The 18,807-nt window shown below is 41.6% G+C and overlaps 1 protein-coding gene across 1 annotated transcript in view; it reads left to right on the forward strand.

The window, feature by feature from the left end:
- The first annotated feature begins 1,307 nt into the window (after positions 1-1,307).
- Positions 1,308-18,807, forward strand: part of pde11al (phosphodiesterase 11a, like) — a 320,949-nt gene continuing 303,449 nt past the window's right edge. Inside the window, exon 1 of the mRNA XM_078535174.1 lies at positions 1,308-2,100. Coding sequence (XP_078391300.1) covers positions 1,321-2,100 — 780 coding nt within the window. The 5' untranslated portion in view covers positions 1,308-1,320. The remainder of the gene's footprint in view (positions 2,101-18,807) is intronic.

Raw genomic sequence — 18,807 nt, forward strand, 5'->3', positions numbered from 1 at the left:
CGAGTCTGCATCTCCCCCCATCCCCCTCTCTCCCAAACCGCTTTAGGGAAATGGAATAAGTCCATTCTATTGGGTGGCAGTTCTGTAACTTTATTTAAGGACAGGTAGGCAGATGCTCTGTTTTCCTGACCCAATGCAGGAGGCTTGACGTCAAGTAACTGTATCTAATGGCAACCTGGATTGTGCCTATTAATAACAGACAGCCCGAGTCGTGGGATAGAAGCAGCGGCGTTGCTCAGCACCCAACTGTTCAAGCGGCAATCAATCCTGTGTACATTGTATGACAAAGTGCATTGGGCAGATAGACACCACGAGCACAGTCTATTTCTGTATTGTCTTTTGGGGCCACTTGGTTTCAATGTTAAACTTGTTGCTATAGAGGTGAATGATATTGCTGAATGACAGGAGTCCCATTTTCCACTTCGAATTCCAACTTAAACAACATAAACACCAAATCAAAGTTGTAACATTTTCCTTGTTTCAATGTTTTATTAAAATGTACTATTCTTTTTAAAGATTTTCTAAAAAATCCAGTCCAGTCGATGTCCTGCGGCTAAAATAGCAAAGGAAACTGAAACCTTTATTTGCACAGAGTACATATTAATTTTCAAAACGTATTCTACATTTAAAAATAAATTAGTGAAGTCATCACTTCAAATTTGCCAAGGTCTTTTGTCCTGTAAACATCCAACCCACTTGGTTTAGTCTATTGACAATATTCAAACCGCCAGTTAGACGGACTGATTGTGATTTTTAAACGGCGGTGGGAACCCGTCTCTCTATTAACCAACGAAATCCTGCCTAGAAAGTTTAAAGATTTATTAGTTACATCGCGGACAGAGCTCGGGAGTAGGATTTCTTCCCGACTCCCGTGTGCACACTGCTAGCATAGGCTGGGGCAATTAATGACAGCTCTCGTTTCCTGTACACCTTTGACTTTGACTAGTTAATAAATGTCAGAAACTATCACATCCCCTGGGTTAAGCTGGGGGCCATTGGACTGGCTCCTTGGGGTGGGCAGAGCTTGCTCCTGACGAATTCCTTGCTGCTTCAGGTTAAGGGACTCGTTAACTGATAGTGCGGAATCGGCAGAACTGCAATGTTTTTGCCACTTCAATCGGATTCAATCGTGAAACGGCGGTGTCATGTCCTGGGAATGCCAGCTAATAAATAGTGAGCGGCATTTGCTGGCGCCGATCCCTCACTTGAGGAATATTTCCATCACCGGCTCTGAAGATGCTCTAAGTTTGTGTTTGTTGTTGTTGGATCAGTTCGGGGTAGATCAGACAGGAACTTGACCGCTCTGGACTGGGAGGCGCCATGGCCACCATTGACTTTTCGGACGTGGAGGCTTTCCTGGATCGACATCCCGATTTCTTTGAGGATTACCTGCTGAGAAAGGGCAAAGGCGAGTCGGTCAGCAAGTGGCTGAAGGAGCACAAAGCTGCCAAAGTTTCACCCTCGGCTGGGGAAGAGAAGCAGATCGTGGCCAGGGAGCCGGGCTGCAGCACCCGGGCTGAGGGCATGCACAGGCGCTCGTCCCAGAAAGAGCTCAGGAGAAGTTTCGCCAGGTCGCGAGCCATGACATCCCACCGGACCTACGACGAGCATGCATTCCTGAGAGCCCCGGACTCTCCCTCCAGCAGCGGCAGGAGAGCCCTCCTGAGGAAGGCCAGCTCTCTGCCCCCGACCACAGCCCACATATTGAGTGCCCTCTTGGAGTCCAGAGTGAATATCCCACAATACGCCTCTGCGGCCATCGACTACAAGTACAACCTCAAGGAATCCAACGAGAGGGAATTCTTCTTGGAGCTCGTAAAGGACATATCAAACGATTTGGACCTCACCAGCTTGAGCTACAAGATCCTCATCAACGTGTGTATCATGGTGGGTGCAGTTCGCTGCTCGCTTTTTCTGGTGGAGGGGCCTCCCCACAAAAAGAAGTTGGTCTCAAAGTTTTTCGACGTTCACTCAGGGACCACGGTGGTGCCTTCCTCCAGTATGGAGAACTCCAACGAGGTGCAGGTGCCTTGGGGGAAAGGAATCATTGGCTATGTGGCTGAACATGGGGAGACCGTCAACATGGCCGACGCCTATGAGGTAAACATTTCGCTTGCTTTGCATTTCCGAAAGTTGTCACTTTTTCATTCAAAGGGCAGGGCTGGGGTTTGTTTTGTCACCTCTTTTCTGCCCTTGTTTTAATGCCATTAATTCTAAAATTGAGACAAACTTTTAATTTTCCCACTGTCTTATGGATGGGAAAATGAATTGACATCAATAATAAATCAGACTGAAGATGGGTGGGCTGGGGTTGGGTAGGATGTAACAAATTTTTAGATCTCAAATTTTAATCTAAGCCGCCTCAAACCTGTCCATTTCCATTTTTAACTGAGGTCGGTGGCAGACAACCACTGCGTCCCCAGGAGATAGAGAGACAATTGAAATATTTTATTGAGACTGTCCTAGATTTGACCTCCATTTTAAAGGTATGCCTGACCAGCTAGCTTTCACAGGCATTGGGAAACCTGACAGCTAAAGGGAAGTGAAGAATGCTGCATGGACGAGGAAAGTATGTTTCCAGCACTGCTTGTGGGCCAGGAGGACAGGAGCGCTCCTCCCAGCACCCCAACCTAATCAGGATTGTCCAACCCTGTGGTTGGATACCCCCTGTGAATGGACACCGACATCCCCCCTTCCCCCCATGATCAGACACTCCCACAATAGTCATGGTCCTTGGTCCCCACAATTGGATCCACCCTTATGATCACTTACAGCTCCCCCCACCATCCCACTGTAACCTTGAGATAACTTCCCCAGTTTGTCTCTGTCACCCCAACCCTGCGATCAGCCCCTGACTCTACAAACCACTGTGTATGCACTGCCCTCATTCTGCTGTAGCCTTCCAGCCCAACATGGAGCTAAACCTGTCAATCAGGCTGGCCTCCTGAAGTGGACCCTGTTTAAAATAAAAACTGCCTAGTGTTCAGGGAAACTGGACTTGCCTCATCAAATCCCACCAGAGTAAATATCAGGGCCATAAGTCAGCAAGTAGTGATTAGGTGATGCCAAATTATGCTAACGGTGGCAGAATTATTTAACCATTTTTGGGAGACATTACATCTTGTCTGTTGTAACCGAAAAGCAAAGGAAGGGCCAATAGACCTGAACTAAAGATGCAAATCCTCCAAGGTTGTCCAGGACTCTCCACAAACTGAAAATTAATCTCTAGGGCAGTGCTAGGAACAACCCAAGAGATAAATCATGGCAGGATTTTTTTTTAAATAGTGTCTTTTTCATTTTCTTGGATTGCTTGCTCATTAGTTATAATAATAGGAGTTGGAGGATAAAATGTTGTCTGACAAATGAGAATCGTGCAATTAAGTCATGATGAACCTGTTGCCTTTCCCATTTGTGTGGGGGGGAAATTTGTCATGAGGTTGGACATGTTGCGAGATGAACAGCAGTAGCATGAGAGTGGGGCAGCTGGAGACAAGAAGTCATGTAACGATACTTTTAGGAAAGCATCCAATCAAAGTCAGCAGCTCTAACCTGAACTTTCTTGGGGGCGTTGGGGAGTGGTGGGGAGGTGGGATACCAGTGAAAGTCTAAGGCCTCTGCCATTTTTGAGACTTTTCTGCATTGACTTGCAAGGGGCAAGATTTCCATCTTCCACTTATAGGTAAATTTCAGACTAGGATTGGGGTTACAGATGGGGGCTCTTCTAAGCCTAATGTTCATGTAGCAGTTCCTCATTTGGGATCCAGCATTTATGAGACGGGTCATACTGGTCTCCACAACGGCAAGAAATCCAAATTTTTTGGAGCGAAACATAATTCATACAGTTAGTGCCGGTGCAATGCCAGACATATAGGCCGTACATCCCAGTGATTAGATGATTGAATCACCTTCCTTCATTTGTTCATAACAGAGAGAGTACAGACTGTACAGTTCCAATGGAGTCCACAGTTTCCCATTGCTTTCTCTGTGTCAATACCTTGGCCTTAGTCGATTTGCCAACCAGTCAGCACCCTTTTCTCCTGTAGAATAATTTGTCATGATTGTTTGAAGTTTGACATTCTGGTGTTTGTCCTGCTGAGCGCAAGATAAAAACGTTCGGCAATATGTCTCTCTTTACAGCAATATCTTACACCAAGTCATCTTGTTACCAAACCTCCTGCCAGTCGAACCAGTTTTTCTATACTTATTCTACCAAAACACCTCTTGAGTTTTGAACAGCCCTATTAAACCACCCCTTCATCTTCTCTGCTCTGAGAGCAACCCCAGTTTCTAAAGTCTCCCCACATAATTCCTTTTATAATTGATTCTATTCTTGTTAAACTCCTCTGCACCCTCTCTAAGGGCTTGACTTCTTGCCTAAGGTGTGATGCCCAGAATTGGCACAATACTCCAGCTGATGGCTAGCTGGTGATTTTTAATGCTGTAGGGTGCAGTCAAATGTAAAAGAGCTGTCACCAGAGCAAATTTGGGATCAAACCTTATCAAATGGCCCTCAGCCCACCCCAAATTTTCCATATAGCGTTAAAAAGAAATGCTACTTTATTGAATGCAGATGACTTTTATAGCATCCAAATTGTCATTATTAGTTAAATGCATTGAAACTGCAACGAGCAGGCAGGATTAAAATGATCGATGTTACACATTACAGAGTTTTGGTAGTTTAAAGGTTAGCAGTAATAATTTAAAGGGGGAGAATTTCTCAGTTTTCCAAAATGTAGCAACAATATAAATGATTCAAAAAACTGTTTTACCTTTATCACTGCACAGTGACCAGAGGAATTCTTCCCACTAAGTGGCAAAAATATTTATTCAATTTATTTCTAAAGAGGATCACACGAAAGTTGTTTCCTTAAGACTACATTTTCTGATTACTTGACAGCTACAGATATTATCATACAAATATTAATGCCTGTCTAGACTTCATCAACAAGTGAAAGCTATAATAAACTGATGCATATGTTGGGAGTGTTTGGTGCTAGGGATTATATTGGCACAAATCCAGTGCTGACAAATTGTTGGGCCCTGATTTGGCATGCTTTAGACGGATTCATTATTATCATTAGATCCCGAGTTGACAGTTTTTAATCAAAATATATGATTCGCATTTAAGTAGGAAAAATAATGAAAAAAGAGCTGGCTAACAATTGCAAGAGAGAGTGTACAGAAGCAGCAATTGGAATTCTAATCAAGTGCTAAAGGCAACATTGAAAGCAATCATTTTCTATTTTCCAGTACAAAAATGAGAAATGCCTATTTTCATTTTAACTTACGACTAGCTAACACATGGGAATGTGCGGTTTTGCAATTTATTCACAAGACTGCAATTTCATTAGGAAACAAAAGCAGAGCCAATTCGAACACACCCATAAAAATGACAAATCAATAACACTTCCTAAGCAGCAAATGAGCCACGTAACTGATATAAAAGGACAGAACATAAGTATACAAAAAAAGCAATAAACAAGGCAGTATGCCACTGAAAGAATGAGTATAAAGTCATGACTTGGAGGTGTGGAAGAAGTTGTGTGACTTAAAATAACACACAAAAGAGAAGGTATAAATATTACTGTAAGGCAACAGCAGACAATATATATGGGCTCTGTTATACATAGGTCAAGAAAAGAGGCTAGGTCAGGAATTTTATCTCTAAGTAAGAGGACCATGTAAGGAAGCAAATGAAATTGCAATGGGCAATTTCTGTTTCGCAAGGATTTGACACTGAATCTATAGAATGCTATAAAAATTAGTCATTAGATCTGTAACAAACAAAGATCAATAATCTTCTGGCACTTTGAGATTACATCACTTTCACTTGTTTACTTTTCGTTAACATTAGCAAAAAAAGAGCCCCATGTGCCTAAAACAAAAATTTTGCAAAACCACAACAACCAATTGTAGGTTTCCTCCTATGTCAGTGTCAGAAATGATCTAACTTGTGTACTTTATTAAGTAATGTTCTCAATTATTTTTGTGTCGCCCTGAGGGGCCTTGTTAAGTCATAATTGGTATCTAAAATATGGATTCATAATTGGCATAAAGCTATTAATATGCATCAATTCTTCTCTTTGCTGTGAATTCAAAGTAAGCAGAATAGAGGTAAATGATTAGAATAATGTCTATTTGCAAAGTTGATATTATATATTGAGTGCATTACATTCCTCTTCCCAATAAACAACAGACGATTATCACTTAATAAATCTACAATGATTCTGTCGTAAGCATTAATCATTCAGTGTAGTTGTGATGACGTATCAACAACAAAATTCACACTGGCTGCCAACATCCACTATTATATCCATTGTCAGCAAAAAGAATAAAGCTACCCTTGAATTCCATGGTGCTTGTAAGTACACAATATTGGTAGTGATTTGTGAACTGTAATCTCAGTTGAAAGGTTCAGATGTCCGTTACCATCCATGAGATATTTGCTTTCACTTAATGTGGTATCCTCTGAACCTCTCTAGTGGGATTCCTTCTGCTTCAGCAACCTTGCCCTAAGCGGGCATTGGCAACCATGGACTTGCATTGGATTGGTCCAAGATTATGCTTGGCAAAGTATGGCAGTGGTTTGCTGTTGCCTTCTGCAGTATGGTTGACCAGGAAGCTCTCCAGTGGGAATAGCACTGTGGTAATTATGGCAATTGGATTGACCACTCTCTAGTCCCCTGACAAACATCCTCTCTCAATAGAGGATGAAACATAATTTTGAGGGCTTTCGTTAACTTCCCGTTTCACTCATGATCCTTGAATATGTCCCCCTAGGTTGAGGATATTTGCCCTCCATTAGAGTAATTTCTCTAAAACTTTGCTTTTATTATACTTTCTCTCATTTCAGTTTCAATAAACTTAGGAATTACTTGTTCCCTAATATTCTTTTATTTTATAAACACCGACGTAAAGCACTTGTTATGAATGCCCATGAATTTCTATTTAATTCCATTTTTTACTGATTATTTGCTAATTTATTATTCAACAACACATAATTGGTTGGTTCCTTAACATTCTATAGTTATAGTTGAAGTTAAGCTCAAATAGGCCTATCTAATAAGCACAAGATAATTGCAGAGGATGAAAGATATTTGGTCCAGAAAGATCCTGAAACCACCCCCATTTCAGCAATCATTAATGTTTTAAAAAATTAAAAATAATTTAACCTCCATTACTCTTCCTGGAAGTCTATTTCCTACATTGACGACGCTATTTGTGAAGAAGATTTCTCTCATACCAGTTCTAAAAATGACTTTTTATTAACTTCATCTTGTATGCCCTTGTCCTACTCCCCTAATTTAAAGTACCATTTAATATTCACTTTTTCCATGTCCTTAATGATCTTATATACCACTTTAAGATCTTTGCTCAGGCATCTCCTGTCCAGGTTGAAAAGCATAAGTTTCTCCAGTTTTTCCTCACAATTTGGGTCTTTGACACTAAGAATCAGCTTTGTGACTCTTCTCTGCATTGCTTCCCATACTTGAATACTTTGCTTGCATCTTGTTAAATAGAAGCAAATCCAGTACTCAATGTGCTGTCTCATCAGAGCAGTAAGTTGCTTAATAATGACTTTCTCTAATTTATATTCTATAGTTTTAACTACATAGAGAGAAAAAGCTTGCAAATGTACTGTGCATTTCATTACTTCAGAATATCCCAAAGATTATCCCAGTCAATGATGTACTTTTGAAGTGTGGTCACTGTTGTAATGTAGAAAAATGAAACTGTGAAACTGTTGTAATGTAGAAAAATGAAACTGTGAAACTGTTGTAATGTAGAAAAATGAAACTGTGAAACTGTTGTAATGTAGAAAAATGAAACTGTGAAACTGTTGTAATGTAGAAAAATGAAACTGTGAATTTGTGCACAGTAGGTTTGCAAAAACAGATTAATAAACGTTATTCATAATATTTATTATTGTGTTAATGATCAACTTTTAGGGTTTTTACTGTTTCTCTGACTGCTCTCACTAAAATAATTTTTGATTGCTGTTGTGTTTATCCTCTGCAGCTGTTTTTCTTTCTAGATTCTTTCTTTCTCATCTGACCAAGCTTGTAACATATTTTGGCAGTTCCTTTCATTTATCCCAGTGAATTCATTTTCCTTTCTGTCTGTAGCATTCATAGATTTTTTTTCCCCTCTTTATACATTTTCAATTTATTTATTAATCCATCTAGGGTCACATTGTTGAGCTTGTTATTTTAGGAATACGGAGGGAACCTTCTCCCCCGCCCCCTACCCAGTTAAGGATGGAACCCCCGCCCCCAGCAACCACCAGCCCATGCAGGGAAAGCTGCCAAGCTAGACAATTGGTGTGGGCCCCTCCCATGGCTGGTTACATCCTGGCAGCGCTGAGATAATGTCTTTAAGTGGGCATTAATTTCCCACTTAAGTGGCTCAGTTGGCACATGGGTGAGCAACCCAACCACCACTCCCTCCCCTCCAGTTGTTTGTAGAATTGCGGTGGAGGCGGGGCTGAGCAGATAGGTGGCAGGCATGGCAGATGCTGCAATTAACTTGCCCTCCTGCCTTTAAACGCACTGGTGGGGGACCATTATATCCAGCCCATGATGTTGTGCAACCTCCAATCTATTTGCCTGTTGTTCCCTTATTTATTTTTGGTCTTTTTGATGTTATCTAACTGACTCCAGGTTTTATGTATTTGATTTTCAGATCATGTTGACTATAGCCATGTGTTTGTTAGTCACGCTGTAGGTGGTCTTTGCTTTGTGCTTTGTAAAGTACCCCAGGTGTGACCTTGTATTCCTTTGTATTTTAGGCACCAAATCTTCATTTGGGACTAGGAAACCCCAACCTGTGCTTTCGCAGCTGCAAAATGTACACTCGACCCATGTGTGACTTCACGTGTCATATTTCTCTTTGTACACTGAGTTCAGGTTCACATTGCATTTTGGAGTACGGGAGTGTGGGTGCAGAGAGGGACCATTTAGAAGGCCTGCCTTGGTCCCAACATTATTTGAAAGCCCCCTAAACCATACCCCTCAACCCCCCTGCCCCTCACCCATGCCATCCCATGTCCCCCCTCAGATCACCCATGCCACCCGTGGATCATCTATGCCCCCCATGTACCTTCCTTGATCACTCACCCAGTATGCACCGTGTATATTCCCCAGGAACCATGCAATAGCAATGGAGATTATTTTAAAATCATTGGAAACATAATAAACTTCTAACAATTTAAGAAAACCCTGAAAGTAAGCACACTATCATGGACAAAAAAAAATCTAAGGGGGAAGAAGAACTTGTAATCTTTTAAGTACCTATTAGGTTCATAAACAGACAGGAAGCCACAAAGACACATTCTGTTATAGACTCGTAGAAGTATCAATAGTTCTAAGACCAGGGCTGAGCTGAAGCTTTTGAAATCAAGTCAAACATTTATTGTGGAGCAGCTGTCATAACAAAAGCCCCATTAACAGAACAGATGTCAATTTCCAGTTCAAAGTGGAGCGCCTGTCAATCAGTGGAGGGGGAACAAGGACAAACCATTTTCTTCTACCCTCTACCTTTAAAATTAGCCAGATCTGGCAGTCCGATAACAGCAGAAGACTTTTTTTTACATTTTTCAGAGCAATATGGTGCTTTCTCCATTGGAAAAGTACTGTAAAGCATGAGAACAATTACACAATGCTGGTAAATGTGGGGGTAGACTTGCTTTTAAAGGACAGATCCCTGTGATAAACACCTCTACATTCGTATTGCTGAAAAAAGAGACATGTCTAAGATTTTCATCTTGCACTCATCAGAACACGCACAAGAATAAAGGGGAAAACAGGAATTTATACTCTGTGAAGAGAGTGCTGATTGGTTGGCAAGTGGCATTGCCATGGATAATGTGCCACTGATGGTGACTGACAGTTAATTGCCAAGCACTGTTTGATATTTAAGCCGGGCAGCTTGACCCTGATTGGCCAAGGCATTGCCCTGAGGAATGGGTCAGTGAATGGCTGTCATTTATTTATCTGAAACAGGCGCAATGTATGCACATGTTCTTTCTGTCTGCAAAGAACATCTATATTACAACACAGTACCTAATAGTGACACTTGAACATTTTACAATTACCATTCAGAATGCTCCCAACACCTCAGCTTTCCATTTTCTTTATGAACTCTCAAACCTGGCGTGCTTTAAATCTGCTTCCAAAATCTCATATGACCAGGTGAAAATCATGTGTGGGAGGAAATCTAATATTTGTTCCTCCATTTAAAATGGGGAACCTGACCTCAGTGGGGGTGGGTGTGTATTTTGCACATGAGGAGCCGGATTTTTGCTGAGTCATGAAGACTCTGTGGATGTTTAAAAACGGTGGGCAGGACCCAGATCCAGAGTCTAGCTTCTATTTCGGAAAGATTATATTTTCGCCAGTACGCTGCTTGTGATGCAGTGATAGTGTCCCTACTTCTGGGCCAGAAGATCTGGGTTTAAGTCCCACATCAAGACTTAATGGCCAAGGAAGGTGTGTTTGTAACGTGACCAAACATGTTGGTTTTCAGCTTGTAATTCCTTCCATTACGTGTGATGGCAGACAGTAAAAGCGGGAGAGTTTCCTTGTCAGCTATACTGCAAAAGGCAATGGCACACCACTGCAGTACTTTGCCAAGCATAACCATTCACCAATCCAGTGGAGGTCCATGGTCGCCCACGCCCTCTTAGGGCATGGTACCTGGAGGAGGAGGTGGGGAAAGTGGGCAGAGCATGAGGGAAACCTGAACTCAGCAGGACCATTTGAACCCAGTGCTGAGTGCAAACAAACCCCATTTTCACTGTAGCAAGGGCCTTGCCCCGCAGTGTGGGAGTCACAAATTTATGGGGAGACTTAAATGCTCGTGAAGGGCAGGTAAGGAATGTAAAACTATCAAGTTATTTAATTCACCAACCCTTTAAAAATGAAAAAAGCCTACCTGTGCCAATGGGAATTTAAAAACTCAAGCCATGAAGTTATTTAAATCCCAATCTTTTAAAAATTTGAAAAAAAAGCATGCCTGTGTATGTGAGAGTTGAAAAAATCTGTTCTAGGAGTTACAGTAGCTGTTTGTTGACATTACCCCAAGAGCTATCATTATTAATGTTTGGCTGCTTTCCACAGCCCATCATTCTCAGTAGGGGATCCTATGTTTACAGTTCGATTGACAGCTCAAACGTGATTAAAGGATTAGCGGTCTTTGATGTGGGGTTATGAATACAAGTCTTTTTATTTAAGTACTTGAGGGCATTTAAAGTTTTGAATGGGCTTTGATGAATATGTTTTTTTTATTATAGTGAAGTCTGTAATAAATATTTAGCAGACTGGTACAGAAGGTAAAGTCGCACGGGATCAGAGGTGAGCTGGCAAGATGGATACAGAATTGGCTTGGTCATAGAAGACAGAGGGTAGCAGTGGAAGGGTGCTTTTCTGAATGGAGAGCTGTGACTAGTGGAGTTCTGCAGGGAGCAGTGCTGGGACCTTTGCTGTTTGTAGTATACATAAATGATTTGGAGGAAAATGTAACTGGACTAATTAGTAAGTTTGCAGGCGACACTAAGGTTGGAGGAGTTGCAGATAGTGAAGAGGATTGTCAAAGGATACAATGGGATATAGATCGGTTGGAGACTTGGGCGGAGAAATGGCAGATGGAGTTTAATCCGGACAAATGCGAGGTAATGCATTTTGGAAGGTCTGTTACAGGCAGGAATTATACAGTAAATGGCAGAACCCTTAAGTGTATTGACGGGCAGAGGGATCTGGGTGTATGGGTCCACAGGTCACTGAAAGTGGCAACGCAGGTGGATAAGGTAGTCAGGAAGGCATATGGCATGCTTGCCTTCATTGACAGGGGTATTGAGTATAAAAGCTGGGAAGTCATGCTGCAGCTGTATAGAACCTTGGTTAGGCCACATTTGGAATATTGCGTGCAATTCTGGTCGCCACATTACCAGAAGGATATGGAGGCGTTGGAGAGGGTGCAGAGGAGGTTTACCAGGATGCTGCCTGGTCTGGAGGTTATTAGCTATGAGGAGAGGTTGGAGAAACTCGGATTGTTCTCACTAGAGCGACGGAGATTGAGGGGTGACTTGATAGAAGTTTACAAAATTATGAGTGGCATGGACAGAGTAGATAGTCAGAAGCTTTTTCCCAGGGTGGAAGAGTCAATTACTAGGGGACATAGATTTAAGGTGAGAGGAGAAAACTTTAGAGGAGTTGTGCGGGGCAAGTTTTTTACGCAGAGGGTAGTGAGTGTCTGGAATTTGCTGCCAGAGGAGGTGGTGGAAGCAGGTACGATAGCGGTGTTTAAGAGGCAGCTTGACAAATACATGAATAGGATGGGAATGGAGGGATACGGTCCCTGGAAGTACAAAATGTTTTAGTTGACGGGCAATATGATCGGCGCAGGCTTGGAGGGCCGAAGGGCCAGTTCCTGTGCTGTACTTTTCTTTGTTCTTTGTTCGCTCACGGTGGATACTGGGTGAGTTGGCATAGAGGGTGTAAGGGCAAAGGGTAGGGGATCAGGGGACATGGATTGGTATAAATTGGCATGGGGCTATAAGGGGCCATAGAGGTGGGTGGGGGCACAAGTTGGCATGGAGAGTGGGTGAGGGGGTGGTGGAGTGTGAAGGGTGTGAGCTAGAGGGTTGAATATTTAATAAAACGATTGTAATAAAGTCCCAGAAAACTGAGATGGGCCTTTTAAACAGCCCAGCCTGATGCTCGGCAGCCACTGTGGCTACCTCCAACCAGCACCTGGGGGTGATGGTCCCCACTCCATCCCGTACCCACACCTGCAGAGCGAAAATTGCATATTTGGGACATTTTTTTCCCTGAGGTGGGTGTGTCAAACCAGTAAATTCCCCAACTCAAGTTATCTGCCTCCAGAGTGAAAATCCAGCCCAAGCCATTCCCAACCTGCGTAAAGGCCAGAGGAAAATAGCATGAGGTCGGGAATGCAAAGGAAAATCGGATTACCTCCAATAACATACCCCTGTACCCAGACGAAAATTCAGCCCGAGATGTCCAATCAATACTTCATGGCTTTTCTTGCACAAGATCAACTTCATTTGCATCCTTTGGGCTTGAACCATGTTTCCGTCACTGCTCTTGCAAAACCCCAATTTCAATCATTCCATCATTGGTCGCCGTTTTATCAGCTGCCTAGGCCCTAAGCTCTGTAACTGTTTCCCTACACAAACTTATGTCCCAATATCTGCTATGTGGCTTGGTGACAATTGTTTTTGATAACACTCCAGTGAAGCACCTTGGAATGTTTTACCAGATTGGAGGCCCTATGTAATGTAAATTGTTATTGTACTGTATTATAGTTTTGTGTTGCCACTGTAGTATCTAGTACTGGCATTTTCTTTCCAGGACTTGCGCCATTCCTGTATATGCATTTTGCTTTAGACTTACCTGCCCCGGTGTCTGTCTATTTGTGGTCTCTGGATCAGGTATATAGGCCTATCCTGTTTTCTCCCTCCCTTCTAGTGTAAATAATTCACAATGGCTGCTTCAGTACTTGCAAATGTCTTTGTTCCTACTTGGTTTAAGTGCAGCATGTCTCTCCAATGCCAGTCCTTTGTATTCTGATAGTTTTCCCAGTTGTTTATGAAGGTGGTGGTGTTGCTTTCACAATAGGTTGATAGTCACACCTTCAATTTTCTTGGTGAACTCCTTACCTTTCACAAACACCAGAAGTACACCATGAAAGATTATTTGCATCTTCTATCTTTGATGCAATCCTTGTGTTTATGACCTTTGAGCTAGCTATATTATTTTCTCTTGCTACTTATCCCAAATATGCGCCAATACGACTCCTCCTGTACCCTTGAGTATCCCTCCTAACTTTTTCTCCATGCGGTATGTATTACACTAGCTTCAGGCAGACAGCTCGCCATCAAATAAGTATTAGCTTTACTGGATCTTGGATAGGTGGCCCTGAAAGGGTGACGATTATTTAGGATTCTCTCAGAAAAAGAGGGCATTAATAATACAATGCTATGGAATTCAGGAAATCTCCCAATCTACCTCTGTTGGCACAAATGACCATCTATACTTGAGCAAAAAAAAACCTTCTATAACTATCCATCATTCCCCATTCCCTTTCTGCCCTCTGCACTAAATTGCTATTTCTTGACAATTTTGACTTGATTGTGCTGATACCCATTTCCAATCTCTAATGCTTGGTCCCTGTTTTTATCTTGGACATTTCGCTTAGCTATTTAGCTATGGTAACTCAATTTTCATGTTAATATTATCTCTTTGTCTCAATTATCCCGTTAATTACATCTATACTTTACAGTTCATGTACATTTCTCTGGAAAGCCATAGCCATTTTTTATTAGTTTATTCAGCAATAATCAAATTTTGTGCCTTCATAAGCATCCTGCAGCAACACATCTTATTTCTATTCTTCTCTGTCCTATTCCCTTTTAAACCTATTTTCTCAATTTGCCACCCTTTAATTACATTTTTATTTTACAGTTTATGTTTTTCCTTTTTGCCCCCTCATAGTTTAACTTCTCACTGGTGGTCCTTGTGATATCCCTTGGTCTGCTTACATGTCAGGTTCCCCTAAAACTTCTAATTATCACAAGTGCTTCCATTTAGATTTACCTTTCCTTTATTGTTCCTCTTTATCTTGAAGTGATTTGTCTGTAAAACATTAGGACATTAAATACTTTATAGTAATCGACCTGTAGTTCTTCTTTTCCAATTTAATTTCACTTGATTGGTCTGAAGCTTCTCACTGCTCTGGAATCTTTGAAGAACAGTGCTTTCCTAGTGGCAAGTATTGCCCTTTTATAGATTAAGTTGGATCTTCAGTTAGCTCCCAATGGAGTCCATCAACTCTATCCAGATGATTCATCCTCCGTGTCTATACAGCTCAATGTTGGCTGATTGTTCTGATGTGATCTGATCAAGGTATTTAAAATGTTGGAAGGATAAAATAGGGTAGATACAGAAAACTTATTTTGCCTGATGGAGGTAACCAGAATGAGGGGACGTAAATCCTGAAATTAAGCCCAGTCACTTTGGAGAGCAATCAGGAAGCACAATGTGAAGTAGAATTTTGCAATTCCGAGCCCCAAATGGCTGTGGATGGTGGGAGCTTTCAAGATCGAGATTGATAGATTTTTGTTAGGTAAGGATTTCTAGTGATATGGAGCAAAGACTGGTAAATGGGGTTGGGGTGCAGTTCAGCCGTAATCAAACTAAAAACTGGAGCAGGTTCGAGGAGCTGAATGGTCTATTCATGTTCCTATGTTCTAGTTAGTAGGATAATGAGAACCCCCCCTGGAGTGGAACTGTCCTTTTTATTGCTTACAAGAGTCATAGTTTTCCATGGAATGGTGGTGGGTTACAGTTCACTCAAGGAGCCTGAATTGTTGTGGCAACATGCACATATGTGTTGTAGTGATGGTAGAGGATTTGATACAAAAAAACAGAGAATGCTGGCAAAACTCAGGTCTAACAGCATCTGTGGGGAGAGAAACGGATTTGATGTTTTGAGTCCGTATGATCCAGAGCTCTGAAGAAGGGTCATACAGACTCTAAACGTCAACTCTGTTTCTCTCTCCACAGATGCTGTTAGACCTGCTGAGTTTTTCCAGCATTTTCTGTTTTTGTTTTAGATTTCCAGCAACTGCAATATTTTGCTTTTATCGTAAAGGATTTGATGTTCTTTTCATCGTATGGCTGACCAGGAATCTCTCCCATTCTTACCGCCTGCCATTGGCATGTTTTGGAAGGATTTGCAGATTGACATTCAACCCACTTGGCTGATATGAATGCAGCTTCCTTGGCCATCAAGTCTTGGGGGTGGGACTCAAACCTGGAGCTTCTGGCTCAGAGACTGGGAGGCTATTGCGTCTCAATACCTTTCCAGTGTTATAATAACCCTTTATTCTTTTCTTGGTATAGAATTCTTTGGTGCCTCTACACCTTTAATGCTCTTGGACATTCTTCAAAACTTGCAGGATGCCTTTGGAGCAGTAATGATGTAACGGTGCTGGAGCATCGTTTTAGTTTCATGCGCCAAGAGTAGAACAAAGTTGTATCAACAAGATTGTGTCTGAATCTAAGAAACTTTATAGACCAACAATTTATTACCAGCTTGTCTGAATAACAGGAATATATTGGAGAAGTTATTAAATTAGAATTCCAAAGCAATCTTTTATGTTCTGGGCCTTGATTTTCTAAAATTCCTAACTTGTAACAGTTGGGGTGGTTTTGCAGCAGTGTCTAATTATGGTGGATCTCTTTTTTTTCTCTATCTACTGGAATTTCAGGCCGATTCAGGAGCAGGTGCATACAATGCCATTCCCACACTTGGACTGTTAGCAATGTTGGACATTGGGGAATCCTGCATGTTCCTTATGTCTTAAAAGTGCTAGGTTAAAAACCTTTGGGTACATTTCCTAAAGCAGTTGTGCATCAAATCTGGCTTATCAGAGAACTGGTCCAAATGTTTTATAGATTTTCAGGCTGTCCCACACTAACACTGTGATTAACAATCCCCTCTCCTCCGATTATGCGGCCATTAATGTGTTCAGGTGCCCTTTCAATCAGTGCAAATACCCCTGATTCTTGAGGTGTCAGCTGTGGCTCAGTTCATAGCACCCTCGCCTTTGAATCAGAAGGTTGTGGGTTCATGTCCCACTCCCGGAAACCAAGAACTGTGAATGTACTCGAAAGAGTTACAATCTGTGACTGTTGATAACTCGAAAGAGTTACCCCTGATTCTTAAAAAAAAGACTAGATCAGTGATGCAAGTATTGAAAGGGTGATTGTTTTGCCTTGTGCAGAAGGCCCCCCTGAGAAAATTCAGCCCCCTCTTTTAAACAGGAGCTATCTCCCTGCAAATGTGCGGTTGCATTTTATGCAGTGTGTCTTTGGTAATGATGCATACCCTGGGGATAACAATTACACAAAATGAAATCTGCAGATTGGAATCATGTATTCTCTGATCATACTTTCAGTTAACTCAAATCATAGACCAAGGCTTTTAGAGGCCAAGATGAATTAAATTGATATTACAAATCAAACTGCGCAAAAGTCAACATAATTTGTATTTTAAGAATACTAAGACTGCACAATAATGAGTCATAAAAAACATTTGCAATGTCTTCAAGATGTCAAGTTCCCTTCTGAAATTTCTGAAAATGATCACTTGGATACAGTTCTGTGTAAAATATTTCCTTCCTCATCACAGTGATATGAGACTTCCCACCATTCTGATAATATTCTTAAACGTAGTTGACAATAACACTGCGAGATCAGCCAACCAAGATATTACTTTCAGTAAGCCATTCACAGCTGACACTGCTATGCCCTTTGACAAAGGAAAAAAATAACTTCTACACACATTGAAAAGCATAGAATTTATGCCCAACTGCAACAGCTGATAGTGACGATGAAAGTATAAAAAAGACTGATAAAAACATCTCCCCCTCCCCTCCCCTCCCTCAAATAGAAAAGATTTCCTAGGTAACAGTTAGCCATCCTTAACATATGGATTCAATTGTACACATTGTCATGACTGCAGGAATAGAAACATTAACGCAATGACATCATTTAAAAGCAGCTGGCACCCGATACAGATCCAAAATTAGCATTTCAAAGCAACAAATGGCCTTGTTCCAGAAAAAAAGTTTTAAACAGGTTATAATTAACTGACATTGTGAATTTAAAGAATTAGTACAAAGATTGACTTTGGTGATTTCCGGTTGTAAAAATAAAATATATTTTGTTAAAGCTTTAAGTTTTGTTCATACATATGGAGCAGAATATTGCTCTTGTCGGGCGGGCGCGTGCCTGACCGGAATGAGCATAAAATGATGCATGATGACGTCGGGCGAGCATCCTGACGTCATCGCGCACTCACCATATTTCGTTCGGTGGGCACGCATGGGAGACGGGCCTATTAACGCCATTAAAGATCTAATTAAATGAAATTTTTCGCTGCCTGTCCAACCTTATGATTGGCAGGCAAGCGAAAAGGCCAAGCAGCTTTTGGATTTTTAGTGAAACCTCATCCATGGGCGGGATGAGGTTTCGATCAGTGATTTAAAAAAAAAATTTTCAAACTAATTTGTAACAGGTCCCTGCTCACATGACACAGTCACATGAGAGGACATGTTATTAACACTTCTAAATGTTTTATTTTTTATTTTCAAAAAGCTTCAACTCCCTGAGGCAGCTCTGTGCCTCTGGGAGCTTTTACTGCACGCACCCACGCGAAGTTCCACACTTGCCCTCCTCACACCTCCTCTCTCTCCTCACCCCCCCCCCCCACCCCTCCCCTCCACACACACATACACACACATTGGCCAGCCAGCATGAAATGGTGGTCACCGCCCGATCGCGGGCAGTGGCCCGATTCCTGGCCGCTCCCGCTCACCCCTGCCGAGTTCCCCCGACGACCGGAAAATCCTGGCCATGTTTTTTAAAAATGTTTCAGTAAATGAGAATCTAGCACTTCCTAAATTATAAAACTGTTCAAGTGTCCACTGATTTCCCACCTATTTCACTCATCTCAATTTGCCTTTTCTACTTTAATTTTCTTGATTTATTCTCAGCCCTTTAATACTTAGTTTTCCCTCACTCTTCAAATAAGAGAATTTTCTTTCCTTTTTACTCAGTTTCATTTAGAGGGATTCTTCAATGCAGTTTTTATCGTTGAGGACAATCTGTGGGTATTTCTGGAACCTTCTATATTCTTTTACAAGTTGTTCTGTTTTTAATCAGCAAACTTTCATTTACATGTTTTTCTTGATAATTTCCTGTTTAAGTTCTTTACTATTTT

This window comes from Cetorhinus maximus, chromosome 3 (assembly GCF_964194155.1).
Source record: "Cetorhinus maximus chromosome 3, sCetMax3.hap1.1, whole genome shotgun sequence".
Classification (NCBI taxonomy): Eukaryota; Metazoa; Chordata; class Chondrichthyes; order Lamniformes; family Cetorhinidae; genus Cetorhinus; species Cetorhinus maximus.